The sequence below is a fragment of the Lates calcarifer genome, linkage group LG2, assembly GCF_001640805.2.
Source record: "Lates calcarifer isolate ASB-BC8 linkage group LG2, TLL_Latcal_v3, whole genome shotgun sequence".
Classification (NCBI taxonomy): domain Eukaryota; kingdom Metazoa; phylum Chordata; class Actinopteri; family Centropomidae; genus Lates; species Lates calcarifer.
The window spans coordinates 11,980,412-12,004,151 of record NC_066834.1 but is presented as its reverse complement, the minus strand read 5'-3'; the positions used below and the strand labels follow the sequence as shown (position 1 = coordinate 12,004,151).

The 23,740-nt window shown below is 41.4% G+C and overlaps 2 protein-coding genes across 3 annotated transcripts; both read right to left on the bottom strand.

Moving 5' to 3' along the window:
* Positions 1 to 540: 540 nt before the first annotated feature.
* wdhd1 (WD repeat and HMG-box DNA binding protein 1) lies at positions 541 to 16,105 on the bottom strand. 2 transcript variants are annotated; one of them, XM_018683297.2, is made up of 26 exons: positions 15,993 to 16,105; positions 15,672 to 15,765; positions 14,646 to 14,757; positions 14,368 to 14,519; positions 12,758 to 12,869; positions 12,541 to 12,591; positions 12,317 to 12,412; positions 12,078 to 12,170; positions 11,101 to 11,207; positions 10,579 to 10,720; positions 10,231 to 10,438; positions 9,678 to 9,862; positions 9,351 to 9,535; positions 9,014 to 9,255; positions 7,832 to 7,969; positions 7,553 to 7,709; positions 7,176 to 7,290; positions 6,824 to 6,955; positions 6,482 to 6,705; positions 6,092 to 6,231; positions 5,811 to 5,867; positions 5,116 to 5,147; positions 4,650 to 4,814; positions 4,349 to 4,491; positions 4,087 to 4,222; positions 541 to 932 (listed from the first exon to the last, which is right to left on the bottom strand). In XM_018683297.2, the coding sequence occupies exons 2-26, from the start codon at positions 15,746 to 15,748 to the stop codon at positions 741 to 743; spliced, it is 3,393 nt and encodes a 1,130-aa protein (XP_018538813.1). In that variant the 5' UTR covers positions 15,749 to 15,765; positions 15,993 to 16,105; the 3' UTR covers positions 541 to 740. The 2 variants fall into 2 exon arrangements, with proteins under 2 accessions (XP_018538813.1, XP_018538814.1); XM_018683298.2 differs by having other exon boundaries at positions 10,231 to 10,435.
* A 4,015-nt stretch (positions 16,106 to 20,120) lies between these two features.
* socs4 (suppressor of cytokine signaling 4) lies at positions 20,121 to 21,658 on the bottom strand. The gene has a single exon (XM_018683842.2). It carries the CDS (start codon positions 21,656 to 21,658, stop codon positions 20,474 to 20,476), a length of 1,185 nt encoding a protein of 394 aa, XP_018539358.1. The 3' UTR covers positions 20,121 to 20,473.
* Positions 21,659 to 23,740: the final 2,082 nt, after the last annotated feature.

Genomic DNA, 23,740 nt, shown 5'->3' with positions numbered 1-23,740 from the left:
AACACTACTGAATCTTTCTTTCTTTCTTTTTTTATGTAACTATATATTTCTGACCAGTCAGACTAGATTTAAATCTTGAACAGGAGCCAGTTAAGCTTGGGGCTGAGTGTCACCGACAGGTTAGGAAATTCAGACAAACACATTGTTGGTTTTCTCATGGGATTTGTTGACAATAAGAGAAATATAAAGCAAACATCTACTGGAATCCTCCCAGTTCACCTGCATGGATTAGACATGACTTTGACCCTGAACTGGTTGAACCACAACTGATTTTAGAACCAAAGCTTTGCCAGATCCCTCGTCATTTCACATGCAGTTTGAGGAGGATCACGGTACCTGATTGTCGTCCTGAACAACTTTCTTTTGAATCAGCTTTACTAGAATTGTCTCTGAACAAATCGACCTCCTTTGCAGGTTCAAAGCTTACGTTTAGAGTTTGTGCAGAAAGGCTGATTAAAACCTGTCAGTGGCGGTTGACAAAAAATACAAGATGAATAACGATGGCTTCAGAAAATCCCAGAAAAAGAAAATATCAAAAAATGAACATACAAACATTTACATTTATTCAAAAGTTAAAATACAGTAAAAGTTGTTTTTTTTTTTTTTTTTTTTTTAGAAATGTCACAAGAGATAAATCAGTAAACAAAACAAAACTCCGTTATTGATACTACAGTTTTAAGGGCTTTAAGTTTTCTGATTACGTGCCTCAAAACTCGACAAATTCACACTATTAAGAACTTTTAGCTTTTGTTAAATGCAAACGCTGAAAGCTTAGAGGAGGCGTCCAAAGATTTCTTCTTCTTGGCACTATTTTCATCTGTTTCCGCCTGTCCATTTTCATTTTCCACATCTCCTCCTCCTCCATCTGTTCTTTTCCTCTTCTTCAGATCTGCTGCATCTCCAGTTTGGCCTTTTGCTCTTTCTGTCCACGACTGAACCACAAAGAAATAAAACAAAGACATGAAATGCACATTAATTACACGGAGGACCAAACGAAACAGCATTGTTCTTCTGTCTCTATCCAAGGCTACAAACACCTACATGACGATGACTAAACGCACACACACACACACAGACGGACACTCAGGCGTCCTGAAATTGCATCCTGTCATGTATAATCACTATTGACAGGCTGCATCTCTTTTGGCCTGCTGGCTCTTTTCCTCCTCACGCTTTTATTTATTTATTTTCCCCCCCTCTCTTTCTCTCCCAGCCGAGACAAAAGGAAGCTCTTCCCCTGGACGTAATGGAGCTGGGATGAATCATCGGGCATGGTGAGTAGACCGGGAGCAACAACACAGGCCACACACACACAAACACACAAATAAACACAAACGCTCTTCACCCCCAGCGCCCGATGAAGCACTGCCATTAACCCCCATGCATATCAAAACAACCAAACACCACCATTACAGAGCTGGTAGATGGTTCAAGCTGTGACGTCTCGCTATTCAATTGTCATTTTATTGTATTTGGACAGAATAATGTAATTAGGAGAAACTCATCACACACACACACACACAAACACACACGCATATACACACGCGACCCCGGGTTCAGACATTAACAAGGTTTCAGGCTAAACGAGGCCCCGCAGGATCATTTTACAGTTTTTTTAATAACTATAATACTTGGAGCTGAAATGCACCACAAGTCAGAGCTGCAGCTGGGAATGAATTTCATTTGAATCTAAGAAATAATTAGCAGGAGGCTGCGTTGGTGTGTGTCAAATAGTCACATTGTAGAGGCTGGGGACAGCAAATACTCAGTGTTTTTGCTTAGAAAATGACATTGATTATTAAAAAAAAAATCACAAGTATGCACGTTTGCGAAACAATTCACATCCTGCAAATGGCTTCACATTGTTCCACTGAGCTGGTGGTAGTGACATTTTAATTTAAAATTTAAAACATAAAAACACTGACTTTGCAAAGGTCTTATGATGAAGGAAATGTATCCAGTGCTGTTGTTTATAGCTCAAGGATACACACTTTGTGTTTTAGTGAAAAATTCTTAATATAAACGTAACTTTTGTGTTGTTTATAAGAAAACCTCTGCAGGAAACCTTGTGATTTTAGCTATTTTACTATATTTTAGAGACTAAAATGATAAAAAATAAATATTTAAGAGGAAAAAACAAATCGAGCCTCTAGCTTTGCAAGTTGATTCTATATATTAATTTTATACCACGCACACCATAAGGCGTTCTAGTTGGTATGGACTGACCCATGTATTTGTCAGTTGATGTTGCACAAAATTTGAGCAACGATTAACATTTTGCTGGAGCCTTCAGTGCAGCAGTTGTGTCTCATTACAAAGAATGAGCAAGTTGTGAATGAGTGCTGGCAATACAAAAATAAACAGATAAGTTTTTTCCACTGGTGCTTTTGTGAATTTGTAAAGTGTCAGGTCTGCACTGTTACCTAGTGAAGCTACAGTACACTGCTCAGTTTGTCGAGGACTTGAACATTTCTCAACGTTTGAAAGTGTTTTGATGCTAAAATTGTCTGAATTTAAATTAAAGTGATGTGTAAGGCTGCAACTGTCTGTTAAAATATAACTATTCCCCAGCAGACTGACCCACTCACTGTCTCTCACACAGGATTACCATAAGATCAATGCTTTGTGCCATCAATGCCAAAACACACTCAACAGGTTTCCCTGGCAACAGGAATGTCCGTGTTCGTCCCCCACACCCCCCTGCAGCCCTGTCCACCCCCCTCCAGTTCACATCCACTTTCTCTTTTCTTTCTGTCAAGTGTCATCCAGCCCTCTGCTGAGAGTCTTGATGTATGCAGGGTCAGGACCAGGCTACTACACAAACTCACAAATTGACGTCTGTGAGCACTCAGGTGGATGAGAGGATGGGGTCTGTCATTACTGACACAACCTCCGTCATTCATTCATTCATCGATCGGCTGACCACAGCTGAAAATTAGTTTTTAAAATTTGGATTTTTTTTTTGGTGAAACCCTAAGTAACACTGAGGGGATGGCAGAATAGTTTACTGCACAAATGTTAGTGATTAATTTTCCATTTTACAGGCAAATTTAGACAAAAAGCACCAGTGAAATTTATTCAGACAAGAGAGGCTGTTCGGTCCTTTTTGTGAAGTTTCAGTCCCAAACAGCTGAGAGAAAAGACGACTGTGGTGTGTGTCTCCTGGCCACACAGTGAGGACAGGGTTAATGGATCTGCAGCTGATAATCACTGCTGTCGCACAGACTCTAATTGATGTGTTTTACTGCTCAATTTGCTCTTCAGGGCAAACTAGATCAAGGCAGGGTGAACTGAAAACAGCTCACTTTTAGAGACATGCTAAAGACAAAACATGGTGCTATATCACAGGATGCTATTTTACTCCGGATAGTTTTTTTTTTTTTTTTGGTTTTATTTATCTGGCTAAGAAAGAAATTCATATCAGCTGTAGAAATTTATGTCATTCGCAATCAAACAGTGAATTTTGCTTTTTTATGAGCGTGTGTTTTAAGACTGTGGTATACTGTGGGTAAAGTGTTGCCAATGTGAGACAAATCAGAAAATGTTATTCCCTGCATTCACAGACCATGATTGGGAGTTTAATTAACGTCGCTATAACCAATATTTTACAATAATAATGTAACAATGTTAAAGGGGTTGTTTATAGTGAATAGTTAGTTAGTCATATAGTCAGTTCTGCTCCTTATGGAGCTTTATAAGTGAGTTTTGGCTCCCTGTTCATGTGTCCAAAAATAGTGGAGCATTTAACAGATAAGTAGCCAGATATTTCCCTCAGAAGTTGGTAAAGACCAAAAACAGAGCTAGAAGGGAGGGAATACTTTGTCACAAACTAGACATTACAGTTGCTCTGTAACTCATGGATATGTAAATAATCAACGTTTGCTATATGTCAATATTGCGTTCACAGCTTATTTCCACTGCCTTCAAGTGGTCAAAAAACTTCAGGGTGTCTGATGCCAATAAAACCCAGTGTATTCCAGAGCAATTTGGTCAAATCTGTAAGTTTTCCAGGATCTTTTCAAACACAATCTCTTAACGTAACCCAAACCCTCTTCCCTGAAACTCAAACCCCTCAGTGTTTCATACCAGTCGCTCCTCTGCTGACAGTGTCCTGAAGCGTCCCATGGCCTCTTTGATGACGTCAGTCTCCTCCAGATCAGGATGATCCGCTGTGATATTCTTCCTGTTCTCCTCTAGCCAGAGCTGGAAACCCGTCTTTGGCCTGAACAGACACAGTCAGCAACACAACTGAGTCTCTTTTATAAAACAAACCTAAATCTGCTTGAAGAATCTGCCTTTCCACATCAAACGAAGCAGTTTCAAAAGATTAGATAATTCCATCTTTTACCTCTTATTCTCTGTGTTATCTGCAGGTGAGGCTGGAGGCGGGACCTCTGGTTGTTTCTGCTGAACTGCCACTGGATCTGTGTCTTCTTGAGTCTTCCTATTGGCTGCTTTTGTGCCAGTCATCTGTAGCAGAGTGGACTGAGTCTGGAGGGAGAGGAGGGAAATTATCAGCAGATAACAATGACGAGTAAATATCTATGGCAATATCTAATATGGCGACCCCAAGATGAGATTTAGCATATTTAATTCATTGCTATATTGTTTCATATTTTTGAGGTAGGAGAAGTTTGGTGGTACAATACCTTTGACTTGGGTCTGGGAGCCAGCGGTTTAAGGACAGGACTTTTGTTTGGTTTCCCTGCCGATCCGCCGAGCGGAGCTGACTTCCTGCTGGATGTCATGTTGTCTAGGATGTTTGTCACTCGAGGCTGACCAGACGACGCCGATGGTTTCCCCGATCCAGGGACCTGAAAATATCCCCATTAAAATCTTACCTCAATTAAGAGCCGCAAGGCATATTGCAGGGTATGAGAGATGTTAATGAGAACCAGTGGGGAAGACGTGTCTTGAGGTTCACTGCTAGTGCGTTCATTTATTGACATCTAGATCACATTTCACTTTGGGACTTCCTGACTATAGATAACAATAATTCCATCAATCATTGGCTCATTTTTTAGGGAAATCAGTGTTTTTAAGATCTGTAGATACCCTGAATATTCACATCTAAATAATCTGAGGTACATTAAACAAGGTACATTGAGACCTTACCTTGAAAGGATTTGCACGTCCTACTTTTCCAACTGAAAAACAAATTAGAAATCAGGCGCTCAGGTGCAATACTTTAACAACACCCTGCCCTCCAACAGATATTATTACACAGGATCTCTTGAGTTTTGTTGATAGAGTTGTTACTATGATATGTTCTGAACAGGACATTTAACAGATGAAAAATAAACTAAATAAACACCGTGTTCTCTGGTGGATAAATTATACAATGTGTTACAAATAGAGACTCTTTGTATATTATCTCAGCATATGTTTGATATTTCTGTACTGCAATTTCTTACTTAACAGCCGACATACACACACAGATACCTAACATACAGAGCCTATGATGAGCTGAAATGATTATTGTCTGATTATTAAAGCTTAGAGAGTTCACTTTAACTGACAGATGTCTAAGCCTTTCACACTCAGTCATGGCGGTGGTCCCACCACATTCTACTCATTTTCCAACTCCAAATCGAGGCTTCAAAACATCCCAGCAGAACTACATTTAAAGGTCAATATTCACACTCAAATAAATGATGCATCTTTTATATCTGGATCACAGTCTACAGGTGGTACATGACAGCGTGTCTAACTGAGTTATTCTGCTTGACACAAAGCATATGTCACTGCTTGAATACAATTGGTCATAATTACCTAAAATTTAACTTTTGTACATATGGATATTTACTTACTTGGTGTCAGAGACGGCTTCACAGGTGACCCTGCCTCTTTAGCAAATGGATTTACACCTACAGGATGAGAGACATGAATGTTAATGTTAGCTGGTATCACTGACATCTTTTGCAGAGAAAATACAGCCCTGTGTAAAAGCTTCAGGTAATTTAGATTTAGATTTATTCATCATGAGTGAGAATCACAGAGAATCATCATGACAACAAGTCCAAACATACAGCCAGAGTCATGATGAACTAATGCAAATGTGCAACGAGCTGAAGAAAGAAGTGGAACTGACGTTTTCTGGCTTCTGTCGTCTCCTCTGTCTCCATCTCTTGTCTGTCCTCTTCGTCACACGGATCTTCTCCTTGCTCTTCCTCCTCCTCCTCCTCATGTCTGGTGCTGTAACGTCCTCCTGTGACCTCACTCTGGCCATACCTGTCCAAACAAGAAGCTTGTGAATCACACAGTCTTCCCCTCATCTTTCATATGCTCCAAAATGTTTAAGTTACATATCTGTCCTAAAGTTTTGGTCTGTTATTTTCTCTGTAATTCCGCTAATTATTTCACAACCTCCAAAGAAAGCACTAATGGTAGAATACAAGATGTAGAAGTAATTACACCACTGCAGTGGTTACACTAATGCACTTCAACAGTTGAGGAGACAGATGTGTTATTATAGAATTACCCAGAGGTCCGCCTGATGCTGCAGTACTGTGGCTCCTCTTCCTGCTCCCCTGGCCCTTCCTCCTGGATCTGGTTGGCTTTCTCTAGGGCGAGCTCGCTGAGCCGCTGGGCGAGGGCCATGCGTCTGGATCGCGACGCGTATCGGATGGCCAGAGTCACCGCGTTGTGAGTCATCATCTCTGCCAGCTCCATAGAGCGAAACTCCCTGTCCAGCTTACAGGACAACTGGAGGAGAAACGCATCCGTCAGGAGATAACAACGACACAAACTTCTAAAATCACGGATCGTAGTGTCAAGTGTGATCCCGCAGATGCTATCCACCGCTCAGAGTTTTCACACTTACTGCAAACATCTTCATGAGCAGCTCCTGTTGCTCCTTCTGGGATCTACTCTGTCCTTCCTCGTCGATCTCGTAGCCGCTGGAGGACAGGAAGCTGTAGTGGTTGTGGAAGAGGACCGAACGCCAGAACTGCTCCTGGAGGACAACAGAAGACAACAGAGGATGACAGAGGATGACAGGCTGAATGAGCGACTCTAATTCACATTAAAGATGGGTATGTGACAAAGAACTGGATCTCTGTTACACCAGTAAGAAAACACTGCACAGTCTGTACAACTGTACAGTCCCTATCGCTGTTTTAGCATCTATGCAGTTTATCTAAGCAAACAGTCTCAGGTGTGTTTGTGGTGTTTACCTCCATTTGTCCTTTCTCTGTGGTGGTCTGACACAGCGGCAACTTGAAGGGCAGGATGGCCACGGCAGGTCTGGGCAGGGTCGGCGGGTACCTGGAGCCTTTACATGGAATACACCTGACAGGACAAGAACAAACAGGATTTAGCAGAAGAAAACAAAAACCTCCAAAACACAGTGATTAACCAGTGATTTCTATGATTTCTAAGCAGATTTATGGACATTTATTCACAATGGACATCTGAAATAATGATATCTGTGTTAACTCCCACTAAATGATATCGCTGTGTTACATGTCAGTGTGTTAAGATCTGATTAAAGATAAGAAACAGCCGACTTCTGAGACATGAAAGAGGGAATAAGACTCATCAGAGCATTCACCTGAGCTGCTGAGGGTTCTCATGCACTCCAACCACCCAGTAGTGATCCGATTTGCTTTTGCAGGTCTCTCTGGTGTTACACACTGGAGTCCATGTGTTTCCCAGGGAGCGGTTCAGCATCCGCACCACCCCATCTGAATCCACGTAGCAAGGGGTTCCTGAAAAATCACAACACAACCAGGCTGTCATCTTCTCTGCTGCCTCTTCTGTTAAAAATGCCAATTTAACATGTATGAACAAAGTCTGTGAAGTGAAGTGAAGGAGAATTTGACAGACTGACCCTCAGCAGTGAACCCGAGCCAGGAAAGGTAGGATTTGTGAGAGAGTGGGAGGGGTTCGCCGTTGATGAGTTGCCTCTTTCTTTGACCGAACTGCAGCAGCTGGACTCCCAGAGCTTGCTCCCCGTCAAAACCTGTAGCTGATGACGTAAAATGAGACATGCACCAACATCAGGCCTCATTAAAGTGTGAGTGATGCTTCAATACACTCTGCAGAGTCCTCATAGTTAACAGGAAGTAAAACTGGGGCTTTAAAAAAAAGGCTTGCGTGTTTAAATAATTTACTATATTTGTATCTCTGCTGGGCATTTTCCAAATCATGCTGCCTGTGTTTTAGACTTTCATAACTACTCTTTAGCCTTCTGGGCTGCCACTGGTTTCACTTTATTCCTGTACGCTATGAATATTAACTTGCAGAGCCTTGAAACATGCTTGAAATTAACTGAACATCACAGTGAACGCTGCAGTTGCCGGAAAAAAACATTTTTTTAAAAAACGTGTAAGTTAGATTTACAAAATTAATGCAACATGCAGACATGATGTTCACTGTGATGGTTTACTCAACACATGCACATTAAGTCTTAAGATAGTCTTTAAATGACTGGCAGCCACATTAAATAAAATACAATACTAAGGTATGAGCTAGAAAAATGACTTGCTACAATGATGAGTATGTAAAATTTGAAAGAAAAATGGTCTTTTAGTGTTCTCTCTACCCTTAGAAAACACAGTTTTTCTGGCCTTTAGAAAACAAGAGGCCTCTATCTTCTACAAATGTTTCAATCCATACAAACTCAGATAAAATCAAAAGCAATTTTGCCGGAATTAAAACACCTAATCATTATCTACTTCTTTCTTATAAAAAAAAAAGGCAGAGCTGTGACAGACGATTATTTTCATTACTGATTAATATTGATTTTTTTCTCAATTAACTAACTGACATTTAGTATATAAAATGTCAGAAAAAAAATAGAACAATTTCCTAACGCCCAAAGTGATTTTATTAAATTGCTTGTTTTTCACAAACAATTGTTCAAAACCTAAAAATATTCAGCTTATTTTCAAATAAGATGGTGAAAAGTGGGGAAAAAGCATTTGCATCCAGTCAGTGTTTGATTTTAAAAATTTGGTGGTGTATATATATATATATATCAAAGTGGTGTGTGCCTGTGTGTGCGTCTAACCCCGATGGTAGACGACGAGCAGCTGCTCTCCGTGTCCGGCCATGCACACCACAGGTCCTGGCAGGCTAAAGATTTCTCTCTGAACGCCTCCGATGGAGAAGAGCCTGAGAATCAGTGTGCTGGTGGCGACTGCTGCCCAGCCCTGACCCAGACACAGCGCCCTCGCGTCCTCGTCCTTCGGCAGGTCCACCATCCACTCCTTATTGGTGTCCCACGACGAGAAGTGGAGGCACTGCAGCTTACTGAGAAGAGAGGCGCAGGTTCAAAGATATGAAAAAAAAAAAAAAATTAAAAAAAACAAAAAACATACATACAAACAAGACAGGAGGAGGTTTACCTGGCAAGCTCATCTGTGCTGGGGCAGGCCAGCAGCACGGCCTCCTGGGAAATGTCAGCCATGGTGTGACCCAGCGAGTTGGTGAGATGCATGGCATGGTGCACAGCTGTGTCATGAAACTCAACGTCGATGGCGTTGTCCTGCTCATCGTTGTAACCTCGAACTATTCCCACAGAGTTCCACATCTGAGGCACAATTAGCCTGTTACTATAACTTCTTAGTTAAATGTTATTTTTTTCCTATTTATTTTAAATTGAAGCTTACAGAGTTTTAAACATTAAACAGAATCGACTTCTAATACTCCATCCATCTGTCAGTGTTTCCTACCATGAAGCGATGTGTGAGATGTGCAGGGGTGGAGCCCGGCTGAAAGGCCTTCTGAGGAGGCGTTGGCAGGGGTCCCTCGTAGACGGGACGCAAGGGTACCAGAGGGGCTGCCGCAGGCACTACAGCACTGCCTGTGTCATCGTCGTCCCCAAATTTGTCCTGACCGAGTTTCAGCGATCCTGTGTCTGACACACATGCAGAGATGGAATTATTCAAAGATTTAAGTGGACAGGCTAAATCCACTTATTCGCCATTAACCGAAACCACACAATTAGACTTTGTTGTTGCTTGGAATTTCATGTTTACTTCCTACAGAGCTATGTGGATGAATAATAAGCTTGTCTTGCTTCGAGTCTTGGCAGCCAGATTCCTGAGCTTCCTTTTTTTTTTCTTTTAATACTGATGAAATTCACTTGATGAAAAAAGTGGTGCTGAAACAACTTCGACAACAACAACCACAAACTGCCTAAACATTTTTAAGTCTTGTTTTTATTGGCCCAACACCACAGTCTGTATCAAACCCCATCCCTCCCCTACCTTCCCTCTTACTCACCCAGTGAGTTCTCATCATCTAGGATCGCCCCTCTGTTCCTCACCCGCCCAGTTGCAGGCATGAGGAAATCGTCGTCGTCGTCATCGTCCCCAGCGACAGGTTTCTTAACAGGAGAGTTGTTGTCGCTCAGTCCTTCATCCATGAGTCCATCATCGTCATCATCAAACAGGTCGTCATAGTCTTTCACTGGCTTCTTTGTCGGTGCCTGCTGAGAGTCCAGTGAAGTTGTGTGTTGAGATATCTCAGTCATGTACAAGAGAGGCTGAAAAAACGTCATTAGCTGCCTGTCACCATCCTGCAGGTTACAGGTACACTTAAGTTGGGGGAAACATTTAAATCCTGTGTTACCTTGGTGGTGCTGGCATCAGATGTAGAGGTGCTGAGTCCGTCCAGGAGGCCCAGGCAGCCCTCTGTGTCCGTGTAGGCGATCTGACTGCCTGACGGATGCCAGGCCAAACCGCACACTGTGAAGCCTTTCTCGTGCTTCTGTCTGCAGCGATGAGAAAACTTCAACTACAGTGATCCTGAAAGTCCACTGTCCCTGAATCTATCATTACCCTTAAAGCAGTGTTAAAATATCTTGACATTGGATGCTGTTCATTTTTTTTTTTTTTTTTTTTTTTTTTTTTACTGTTTTCTGATGTTTTATAGACGACCGCACAATTTATCGAGAAAATAGTCTGTAGATTAACCAATAATGGAAATGATCGTTAGAAGCAGTCTTAATACACCTATTCGTTTTCTTGCAAAGGATGAGCTATCTGAAATAACAAAATCCAGCTCAACTTTTAATTAATCACTTCCCATTCTAAGTAACAGCATGATCTATACACACATGACTTATCTTCTGGACATGTTCTCATTACACACCTTTCCACACACAGCTTGCTGTTCACGTCCCACACTGTCAGTGAACCCCCCACGCTGCCAGCTGCCAGGAACTGCCCACACTGAGACCAGGCCAGCACGTTGATAGGCTGCAGAGAAAACAGGGCGTGGAAAAGAAATTCAACCCAAGAGAAAGAAGAAACTGATTTTCCTACAGAGCACTGACAATCTGAGCCTTCAGTTCTGCTGATGGTTTCAACTGAAGAGGTCGGCCTCCACGTTGTATGAAGGTCAGATATTTGTTCTGAAAATTTACGACATGCGTAAAGAGGTTACGTCAGCAGCCAAGAGGTTAACAGAGGAAATTCATCTTTGATCAGACTGAGAAAAATGAAGGGACAGCGAACAGGAAGAAACACAGCAGGGAATTAGAACTAAATGAATTAGATGTAAAGTGTTGACTTCACACTGAGCAGACATTAACACCTAATGAGCTCTGGCACAAAGAGTTTATGATGAACCGGCTGATAATGTCCATCAACACCTCATCACTGTAAGAACAAGGTAAGAACAGCTCAGGGAGCAGTAAAAATAATCAAACTCTGCTTTTAATGAGATAAATACAATATCAAATCTCGTATATTGAGCTCAGAGATCAACAATATACAAGTCAGTTTATCAGTATTGAGCAACAACTACAAAAAAAAAATGTACCATTACGCCTCTATATGACACAAATGTGACAGTGGAAATTGTTGATGTATGTGAAGCTTTTTGTCTTTAAACAACGACAAGGGAAGTTTTAAACTTCTGTTTAAAGTTCAAAATCATTTTGTGATGATTGAAGGGAGTATGCTGTCGCCTTTTCAGTTATTTACAGACATTTGCAAACACAGCGTGATGTTAGACCACAGCCCTCACTGTATTTCTGTGCAGTTTCATCCGGAACAATCCAAAGTGCAGTGTAAAGGGCTCGTTTACTGAGGGCAAGCAGGGGCATGTATTTGACCGGATCTCACCTGTGTGAGCAGATCGTCAGACAGGCTGCTCACATGATCCCAGGACCCTCGCTCGTACAGGTGGACCTTCGTGTCTACAGGAACCGCTAAAAACTGAGCGAACACAGAGAAAGTTCTTTGTTACTTTAGCATTAGTGATCTGTTCTGCCTTTCTGATTAATCACTGGTGTGGTTTTCACTGAGGAAACAGAAACACTAGAGAGATGGAGGTGAAATGGTCAAAGGGTTGTGTCACTGACCTCTGCTGTCTTGGGCTGCCAGGCCAGCCGACACAGAGACTTGGCATTACTGACGTCATTGGTCTTCTGCAGCAGAGGCCAACTGATCACCTGAGTCTGAATGGACACAAAGCAGATCTGCATGTGACATCTGACTGACCAGATGAAGTACACAGGTAAATTAAAAAAAAAAGTCTGTTTTCATAAAAATCTTTGAGTGTGAAGCATTAAAACATTAGACATACCTGCTCCTCAATGTTCCACACCACGACAGAGCCGTCACAGCTGGAAGATGCCTGATAGAAAGGTCATAATGTCCATTTCTTATTTTATTTTACTTCCTTATTCTGAAAACAGTTTGTTAATCATCAGAGCAAAGAGCAAACAGATCATAATCAAAGCAAACAAGCAGAAAACAACCTCAGTGTTAAACTCCTGCCATCACAGACCAGGTTTACCCACCAGGAAGTCATCTTTGGGATCAAAGGTGACACTGAGGACGGGGGCTTCGTGACCCCGGAGCGTTTTCTGTTGGCTGCTGTCCGACACCTCCACTACCTTAATCATGAAGTCACTGAGAGGGGGGGGGGGGAAAAAGAGAGAAACTGAGAGTAAATGTGTGCAAACTGGCATGTGGAGGAGAGCTGTGTTCACACGTGAGTGACAGAATCAAAGGAAAGGGCACGTCAGCTTGAGCCAACACAAGCACAAATTGTCAAATCAATGAACACGAGAAACAAAATAATCCTGATTTCCTGCAGCATCTGCCAGAATGCAAATGCCAAATCCACCTCGAACAGACTCAGACGCTTGGATTTTTACAGTCAATATCACAACAGAAATTAACAGTGTGAAAATAGCAGCATCAATACGGTGCCATGCTCTGTGCTTTTATTGCTGTGATCAACCTGTTTAGGGCAAATCAATCCTGGTAGCAAACAGACGTTAATCTCCAATAAAGACTAATCATAAACCAATCCAAGTGCTGCTCTGTCTGTGAGGTGGAAATATCATTCAGGTACACCGGCTGTGTGCAGCTCATTCTGTGCCGGAACAACAATACCGAGCCTAATAAGATCATTGCCTGGGTTAGTCATAGTGCGCACAACACTGAACACAACAGACACGTTTACGCACGACAGCCTCACCAGATGCCACAGGAGAAGCCGGAGCGGGCTGAACGTGCATGGTTTGACAAAGTAGAAGTGACATTCACCGAGATCACATCACTCAGGAGGAGCCGATGGATCTGCTCAGTCAGCCGGACATCCTCATAACTGACTAGTCATGTTTTCCAGGATTATGGCCCACATGGGCTCTTAAACATTCCCAGCAATGTTTATGACTGGAGATTTTTCACCATTCTTATCCATCTCTCAGCACCGACAGGAAGGCACGGGACTGGTCCCTAATTCACTCTGTATCACAACAACAATGAGCCAGAATCATAAAGATAAAAAAGTTTTCAGAGACAAAAAGAACAAGGAGTCCTGCAACAGATTGTCTGGCCCCAACAGAGGCCTGATCTCAACATCATGAAGTCAGTCTGTGCCACATCATATCATTCATAATACTCGTACCAATTGTTACACAAAAAAAGTTTTCTATCAATATAACATGATGATGTGTTGGCACATTTGCATACACTACAACACTGGCAGGAGACCAGAGCAGTACATTGACCTCTAACGAGGAATGGGTCTCTACATCTGTTGTGTGGAATCAGGGGCTTTCTGTAAGCGCCGGTTGTCTGCCCGATGGCCTGACATTAAAACGTTTTTAGCCGACTATTTTCTCACAGTTTCAAGGCACATCACCATCACTTTTTTAATCATTATAACTATAATCTTAAACCAGATGAAGGATTTTTGTCATCAGACATCTGGATCTTAAGTAAACAAAGAAACAAGCTAAGAACAAAAAAACCCTGGCTCTGTCCAAACAACTGATTAAACTTACAATCAGTTGAAGAGCCAGATTTGCACTTTTCCCCTGCTTCCAGGGGAAGGTGGTTGTTATTTAATTTGAAAGACCTTCTACTGTTTTTCTGGTCAGTCTACAATCATGAGTACCTGGATCCAGCGCCAACCTTCGAGCCACTGCTGTTGAAGGTGACATGTGTGGCGTTGGTGGTGAACCGGGTCAGGATGCCGTCTGGATCACCGTCAGGAAACGTGTGAATCTGCACCGTGTTGTTGGAGCTCGCCGTCACCAGCTTGCCGTTCTGTAGAGGAAGGAAAACGTCTCAATCCACCACTGAATGTTTTTTGCCAACATGTGTTGATTCATTACAAACTCTCTGAATTGAAAACAATCACACATCATGAATCGTGTGTCCCAGACGACTGACCTTCAGTGCCAGAGAGTACGCCTTTTCACCAACAGTGATGAACTTCGGGTCGTCGTCATCCAGACCCTCCCATATCCGAACATCTCCATCGTTTCCACAGGTGACAATGAACCTGAGCAGAAGTTGATCAAGATCTGATATGGGCTAATTTTTAAAGGGACTATGTTGAATTTTTTTTAAGCAGAAGAAAAAAAGAAAAAAAAATTGTAACCCTTAGACGTGACCCCCGCCCCTTGTTTCTCTGAGCAGAAGAGACAGGCTGACAATTTGTTACATTAAGCCCAATTAAAGCTCTGACAAGTGTTATAAATCTCTCTAAAATCATAGATCAACAGACATCAACCCCAGACATCTGAAAGTCAGACCAGAATACCAGTGTTTTTTAAGAACACACAATCTGGTGACAGTGGTGAGGACGCTAGCAGCTGCTGATGGCAGGGAAGTTTTCATGCAAGTTATTATTCAACTCAGGTGCCATCTGAAATTATTAATTTCAGATGGCACCTGTACCTCACTTGAGTGTTTCCGTTTTATACTTCTAAAGGGGAAACCAAACCAAAACTACATTAAACTGACAGCTTGAGTTATTTTTCAAATAAAGGAAGACAATGAAACAGACAGGTGTTATCTATTACTTTGTCCACCCTATTTATATCAGTGAGGGTAGTCTAAATAACAGAAAACCCTGTCAGAATAATGAATCATAGTTCAACAACACCACAAACTACATCCTCCAAAATTCTCATGAAGTTGAACCAACACCTCTGAAACAGTTTCAACAAAAACTGAACATCACAACATTCATGAAGAAGGTTATATTGCAGGATGCAGTAGTTTTAACTAAATGTCCTTTAATTAAAACTAAGGGAAAGGCTACTTCTGATTCTTTAAGTACAATATGCTGATAATACTTTTACTTAACGTAAGCTTTTAACTGCAGGAGTTTTACATTGCTGTATTGTTGGATTTTACTAAAAGTATCTGAACGCCTCCTCAGCCATTGCTTTATGAAAATATGTGACTTACTTCCCCTGATCATCGAAGCAGACCTCGGTGTGACCCTCCGAGTGACCGTAGCGCATCGGCTTCCTCTCACAAGGCATTTTTACAGATCAGCAGACTGAAAGACAGAGAAACAGATATCAACACATGAAAGCAGCGCTTACACATGAACAATACAGTTCTCTGTAACAGCCTCCCATCTCTGATAACTTGAGTCGAGCTAACGCTAACACTACAGCGCTTTTCAAACTCAACGGTTACACAACGCTTACAGCGCGATCCTTTTAACTCTTAAAAGTTATCGCAGTTGTCATGATTTGAGGAGACAAAAATGTGGCAACTTACAACTTTGCCCGGGTGACTCCGCAGACTCGGGCCTCCTCTCCTGAATCTCCCGCGCTGTGTTGAAAACAAGGAAACGCTCGTCACAACTCCCGCCACCTACGTCATGACGCAAATGTCGAAACCCCTCCTACGTTTGAGCCACGCAACATGAGGTAGATTTTTTTTTGATACGCACGTGCCAATTCAGCAAAAATTAGTGATTTTTAAAGATAAATACTGTCCAAAATGACAAGATTTAATTTGGCAAATTAATATCATTTATTTAGATATTAACATTAGGACAGAATTGAGAAACAGGATGCAAGGCTGGACCCTCAGGGGCCTCAAAAGCCCCATCCGGCTATATAATTTGATTAAGGACTAATTTGCTCTTTGAAAATAATAACACTAATTGTACCAGTGAAGCTGAGTTCTAACTGTGGCATGTTGTTGCCTCTGTCTTGAAGAGGGACAGTATTAAAACCTAGCTGGTTTTAGTTCACATTGAGCTTATTTATTGTAATGTTGTGTTATATCAAATTGGTAAATTGTAGTATTATTCCATTGTATGAGTACTGTAAGGCTGCAACAAACAATTACTTTCACTATCAATATACTTAACAATTCTTTAATAATAATAGTAACATAATACTAATTTGATAATTGTTCAGTGGGGGAAAAAAAGTCAGAATACAGTGAAATATATCCATCATTATTTCCCAAAACCCAAGTTAACATATTCCAATTACTTTGTTTGTCTGACTGAAGTTCAAAAACCCCAAAACTGAGTTTACAATCATGGAAAAACTGTGATTTTTTAATCATTATTATTTTTTAACTTTAGTTTAGTTTTGGCATTTTTGCTTGATAAAATAATGAATAGTATACATTTTTATTTGATTTTATTCTCATTCCACATATAAAAAGGTTTTTACAACACCTCAGACTCAGCTCAACATTTTGTATATTTCAGATATCTTTTTCCTGCTGCAGAAGCACCTGAAAGAGCCAGTGAGGATGACAGGTCAAACAAACACTTGAGAAACAAATATTCACTTACTAATGCTTCTGATTTAATTATTTAGTAATTTAAGCAGCTATTAATATACAGTACATGTACCTCTTGGCTCACTCCTGAGCTGCCAAAGACAACCTGCCAGTGGCTGTTGCCTGTTTGAGCAGCGTCTCAGGGGAGGATTTGATTAGTGCAACAGGAAGTAGTCTGCTGGCAGACAACTGGGTGTCTAAATATTACAACGCTGAACTCTGATAGAGTATAAGAATCAGTGGGAATCAGAGTATGGATGTGTACAAGAGGCCTGAAGCATGATACATGTGTTGTAGGATATGTATGGATGTATAAAATAGTCCTGGGTGAAGTCAAAACATAAAAACCAATGTTTCCTTTCTCAAATTTGGATATCAAATGTAACATAAATCTAATGTAACTCTGGATGTGGGCTTTAAGCTGCTGAAAAATGATGCTCGCTAAATGGATCATACAAGATTACATTAATATTTCATGTACGTGGTTCAGGAAAATCAATAGATTTGGCTCCTGACTCCTAAGCACTGACATGAAAGCAGACAAAGACACTGACAGATGGATGTGAGATGGAGATTTGAGTTCATCAGCTGCACGAAGTTGTCTAGTTCTTGATTACATCCACCTGTTATTGCACTTCCATAGTAGTAGAGGACTCACAAGAGACTTTAAAGGTCAAAACTGAAGATGCACTGCTGTAAATCTTGCTGTACATATTTAAGATTTATGTATATTTATTTCCATTCTGCTTGCAGAATTTTTGCACATACATTTGCACTACACTGAAACTGTAAAAACTGAGGCCTATGCAAACGAAATTTTGTTCTGTATGCACTTGCTGCATACTGAATGACAATAAAAGTCTGTCTAAGTCTAAGTCTAAGTCTGCACAGGCTGCAATATCTGGACTTTTAGTCCTTTAAACTCAAAAATGCTGGATCCTACATTTCCTAGAATGCAACAATTAGCACTTTTACAAATGAACAAAGGTGTTTGTTGGTGTCAAAGGTCACGACAGTTTGCAAAAAAACAACTCAACTTCAAGTTGAATTAAAAAAGGGATCAAGGGTGACAAAGGTTTTCAACCAATGCTGTTTTATTATACTCAGGAATCAGAGTGCCTTACCTGATATTTCTGTGTAAAATCAGCTGAGTTCCTCTTAATGTAGGACTAAGTTACTGTAATGAAACACCTGGCTATTTGAGCTGATATTCTCTGTCTTCTCAAGCCTATATATTATGGAAGAATTTAACAGTTAAAGGGATGTTCACTGAGTAATGACTGAAACAAAATCAGATTATCATTCCAAATTGTCTCTATTCCCTCCAAGCTCTTTCCTCCTCTCATCCATCATTGTCAAAAAAAAAAAAAAAAAAAAAAAAAAAACTTCACAGCAGGCTTTTGTAGACTTGAGAAACAGTTGTTATCAGTAACATTAACAGTAGCTGTGTTGTATTTAAGTAACAATAGGCAGTGTAGTACCAATAAGACAGTATATGCACATTACCAGGACCCCGAAACTGAAGGAGGTAAAGTATTCAGCTCTTATTAACTGTGTTATGTACTCTGATAGTTATGAGATGGTCTGAGAGCATAAAATTCATTTATTTAAGGTTTAAATTAATCTCAAATTGGTCCGCCTGTCTAACATTACACTAGTCTGAGAGCAAGGAGATAACAGCCTAACTATGTAGACTAGACCAGCTCTTTATATCTAAACTGAATATTAATAATGACATAGACACTTTTATGAACAGGAAAGCATAAAATGGAAAAAAGAAAATTAAATTTACTCAAGCATGTTAAAGTAAAATGCAGATATCTTTTTGACAGGTACTGAAAAAAACCCTCTGTTTCTGAAAACCTAATGGCTGTATGATGAATATTTCATGCACTGTTTTGTATTCATACAAGCCACCTCACCTTTTTTACACTCCTAGCTACAGAGAGAGAGGGAGCAAGAGAGGCTGAATGACACATGAATCAATTGAAAAATCTGAATTTCGCTCCACTTATGAGGGAAAATAGTCTTTTTCATGTCCTTATCTCTCTATTTGCTCTGCTGGAGCGCTGGCATTTAGAGGTGTCCTTTGCAGAGAGAGCAGGATGAATTGTTTTCAGTTTGATACTTCAAAAGCAGCATTTTCCATACCATTAGCCTGTCTGACGATGACACAGCCCACAGCTGCAGCAGCAATAGGCGTGGATAAGCATGACTTATGCTGCACCACTGAATCAGCCCAAAGATGACAAAAAAATATGAGACACAGTAATAGTACAGAGGCAGTGTAAATGGCATTTATTGGTTTGTGTATCTGTGTTGTGAGTACAATATATGCTTTGAGGATAGTCATATAGTGTACTGTGCTCAACTGTGTAAACAGTTTTTCAGTGACACTACTTGTGAAATGTTGAAATACTATTTTACAGAGGAACTTTCAGCTGAGATAGAAAACTAGAGACACAGCTGAGCAGTGCAAAGATAGACAAGTGAGGCAGATGAAAGCGTCCCAAACCTCTGATCAGTTCAGTTATGCTGCCATCTTGTGGCTGCACAGAGTAAGGCAGTCCAATTGATTGATTTCCTCTTCAGTACAGGCTGATAGCTGTTAGGAACCATTAAAATGCATAAAGAGGTGACATTTGTGATGTTTATGGTACTTGAAGCAGCTTATCAGCAATGTCTGGATGGATGGATGGATTAGTTAGGCTACAACAGATTTTCAGCTCTATGAAAATGTTGTGCCACTTCACCCTACAAAAGGAAGAGGTTTAAAGGTGTATAAAAATTCTGTTAAGTGGAACGTTAATGAAGAATTAATACTATCTGGATATTACTGGATTCGATTTGAGTCTCTGTACCACAGGAAATGGCCATAGCAAAGCATCACATTTTCTGATATTAGGGTACGTGAAAGAAGGTTTAGTCTCAGCCAGGTACCGTGAAAGGTGCAGTTCCTCTAGTGGCCACTAGAGATTCTAGGTGCCCATACAAGACAAGTCTGGAAGTCAAAAGTGCTCTAACTTCAATATTCCACAAAAAAGGGATTTAAAGTTTATGTCTTTGTGATTCCTCCTCTGTTTAGATGATTAAGGCAAACATATTCCAGTGTGCTTTCTTATTTTCCAGGTGTCTCAGTGTATCACAGCTCACAGATTAACCCTGGCTGCAGTAACTGTCCAGATAGCTGTAAGCAGAAAACCTATATCCAAGGTGCAGGCCATCACTTTGTACTGAAGGATGATGAGGCATTATGTCCATGTGTTCCTGCAGTATATGGATTTAGACCTTGTTCTATCTCGTGATGCAGTAAGGTCTCAAAAACCTCTCCAGTTCTGCATCTTTTTAGACCTCAGAGGTTTGCAACAGCAAAGCTACTTGTGATTCAATTCCTGCATCTATGCCAGAAGAACCTGCCTTTGCTTGTCCTATCCTTGCCTTCTATGTTTTATCCATCACACAGCACAGGCCCCTTCACATTTGATGTGATACTGTCGAAGGTAGTCCCTGAGCTGAGGTGGCAGTGGCAGGCTGTTTATTCCCTGGTAGGTAGTGCTGCTACATATCACAGCCCTGCACAAGTGCTGGAGGGAGAAAGGGAAGGTCCTTAGTAGTGGCCGAGAGAGGAGGGGCTCAAAGAAGAGGCAGGTGGCTGGATCACTGTAGTGTCTCAGTAGTCCTGTCACACTGGGGTCCCGGTACATACATGGGTCGCGCACATCAAAGCTGAAACGCTTGCCGTTCTGCTCAATGCGAGCATGCAGGGAACGGCTGTAGCGACGAAAGCTGACCGAGAAGAGGAACTCATCCTGGGCAGAGTCGCGGAGCAGAAATGTTCCCTCTGGCTGGCCCTCCAGTAGCTCCTCTGCCTCAAAGCGGTTCAACACACCCCAGTAGCAGGGGCTGTTGTTGATCTGGAGGAGATCTGGGACCAGGATGTAGTCAGTGTTGCTGCAGCTGCCCTCTGCTCCCCCATGTGGACAAGAAGGGTCCCAGTCTTCCAGAGTGGTGGTGCCAGGGCCAGGGGAGCAGCAGATATCCTCCCAAGAGATGGGTGTCTGTGGTGGGGAGGTTGAGGAAGATGACACATTAGGCCTGAGGGGAGTCTCCATGTCCTTGAGGGCACTTGGGTGGGTGGCATTATTCTTTATAAGGTGCCAACATCGGGCCAGTTCAGATTTGGGTGAGAAGGGGCACTTGTCCTGCATGAGCTCTGAGACATGGATCTTGCGTTTGGACCAGAAGAGCACTGAAAAGGGTCGTGAGGAGCCCGGTGGATGGTGATGATGATGGTGATGATGATGGGAGCGCAGAGGAAAACACTGGCCCACAGCATCCTGAAACTTCTGCCTCAGAGAGCGCCGGGACAAGGCCTTCCGACACACTACATCAATATCCGCAGATGTCAATGCATCCCCAAGGGTGCTACAGCTACACTTTCTCTCCCTGCGCCGCCTCGGACAGGATGTTGACCGCACACCCAGATCCTCTGTCCCCTCTGCCTCTAGTCCCCCAGGACTCGACACATTGCGAGAGCTCCGGGAGCGTTTCTTCCCCCTCCAAATGTAACTGTCTGCACTCCAACTGCGGAGGCCACATTTGGGACGTGTGTCTGAGGCTCGTGGCTTCTTCTCTGACATGGCTGTTTCCTTTTGTTACTCTGTGGAAACAGATGTCAGAATCAGGATGCTATCTAATCATTATCTCATCTATGAAACATTATAAATATGAGAAATGTAACACGTAGCCTGTTATCAAAAAGCTGCTGTAGATAAAATTGTGCATAAGGCAAAGGGAGGTAAGAGAAACAGATGTATCACTGTCTGCAAAGCCCTGCTGATAAAAGAAACAACTTTTTTGTTTCTTTTTCTCACCACAAAGAGCTCAGAAAATATTTAAGTCTTGCATCACAGCAAAGCCATATTTAAAAAATAAAATAAAATAAAATAAAATAAAATAAAATAAAATAAAATAAAATAATATATATATATATATATATATAGCTCCAGAGCGATCCATTTTGGAAAGAACCTCTTAATTATCATTTCAGTTGGGACCTTAATTGTACAAAAGAGCCATTTGAGAGTTCTCCATCCTGAAATCTGTTAGCTTTTAAAAAGTGCCACACTGAATTTTCCATATGATTTTCATGTTTTTTCAGTTTATTCATCTGATTCATTTTGGTTACACCCTGATCAAAGAAGAGCCCTTCAAGAACTTTCTTTAATCTGCATGTGCAACACTATACACAATATCTAATCATTTGGTACAAGACTGATAGGTTGATGTGGAGTCCTGCTGATTTTTTCTGATCATCTCCAGTGGCAATAAATCAGATTAAGACTACAGAGTTCAGAAACAGCCTGCAGACTAAAATGGATCAGTTTCCGTCAAACCACAGAAATTGGTTTAACATCTACCCCGGTAACAGACTTTTAGAGCTTCATTCTGCAGAGATGGTTCAATTGGAAAGTTTTGTTTAACTCCTTCCAAAGCTGCTGTTTTAACACCCTAGCTGTAGTTTGTTGAAGTGATTGCAACAGCAGTTTGCAGAAACGGTCAGTGACAATATAAAATAATAATCTAACTCAACAGACTGTGAGCAGCAGGAGGTTTGACATCACTCTCTTTTGTTATTAACTATCTGAAGATTAACACAAGTGATTATCTTACCTTCCAAACAATGGCAGAGAGACTCCAAATCCATGTTATGACCAGTTGTTTACTACGCATTAACAGACATGTGTGACCAGCCTGCAGCCTCTCCAGCTCTAACAGACAGCAGACTGTTCCGCTTCCTATATAATTATGATGCCAAATCCCCGAGGGGGCAGCAGTTTCCTCTCCGCCAGGGCCGGGTCTGAATGAATGAGGGAAGGTGGAGTGGGGTCGAGCCAGGGAGAGGGATGGGTGGGGTGTAAAGGGGGGAGGATGGTCTCAAGTTAATGTTAGTCAGACATACTCCTCTCTCTCTCTCTCTCTCCCTCTCTCTCTCTCTCTCTCTCTCTCTCTCTCTCACATCTCCTTTACACATTCATTGATGAATTCCGTCTCCTGGAAAAAAAAAGAAAAAGATAAAAGATAACCGGAGCAGCCAGAGAGTGCTTTTTCATTCACAAAGTGAATTATTCCTGCTTGTAATTCTATTTCTGCATGTGTGTTCAAGTTGTTTTAATTTCATTAGAGGCCTGTAGCTTAACTTAAAGCATCAAAGCACATTTCATGGGGGGCTTTAAATCCGTTTAAGTCTGTCTGTGGAGAACGCCAAACTGCAACAAACAGATTATTCCTTGGGTTTACTAAACAGCCTGTGTGGACTTACACGTCACACACTTCAGTGTAGCTACAGACTCTTCCTAATTAAGAATTCAGCCCAATAGAGGAGACTAGCATTTTAAAAAGCTTCACTTATTGACTGAATAACCATTGAGTTTCCCAGTTAAAACTTCCAGAAAATGCTGCTGAAAGGATTCATCTGTCAAGGTGATGTCATACGCACAGTGTGCGAGTCAGAGCGAGCTACTTGCTCCGGATGACATTTTGGAAGATATATAATTCATGAAACAAATAGACTACTTCTATCAGACAAATAATATTACTCCCAGTGGTTTTAGTGCGTGTGGTTGCGTGTATGTGTGTGTGTGTCCTCCAAGCTCCAACAGATAAAGGATAGTCATCAATAAATGCCTGACATCTCAGATAATGTAGTGACACTCAACTTC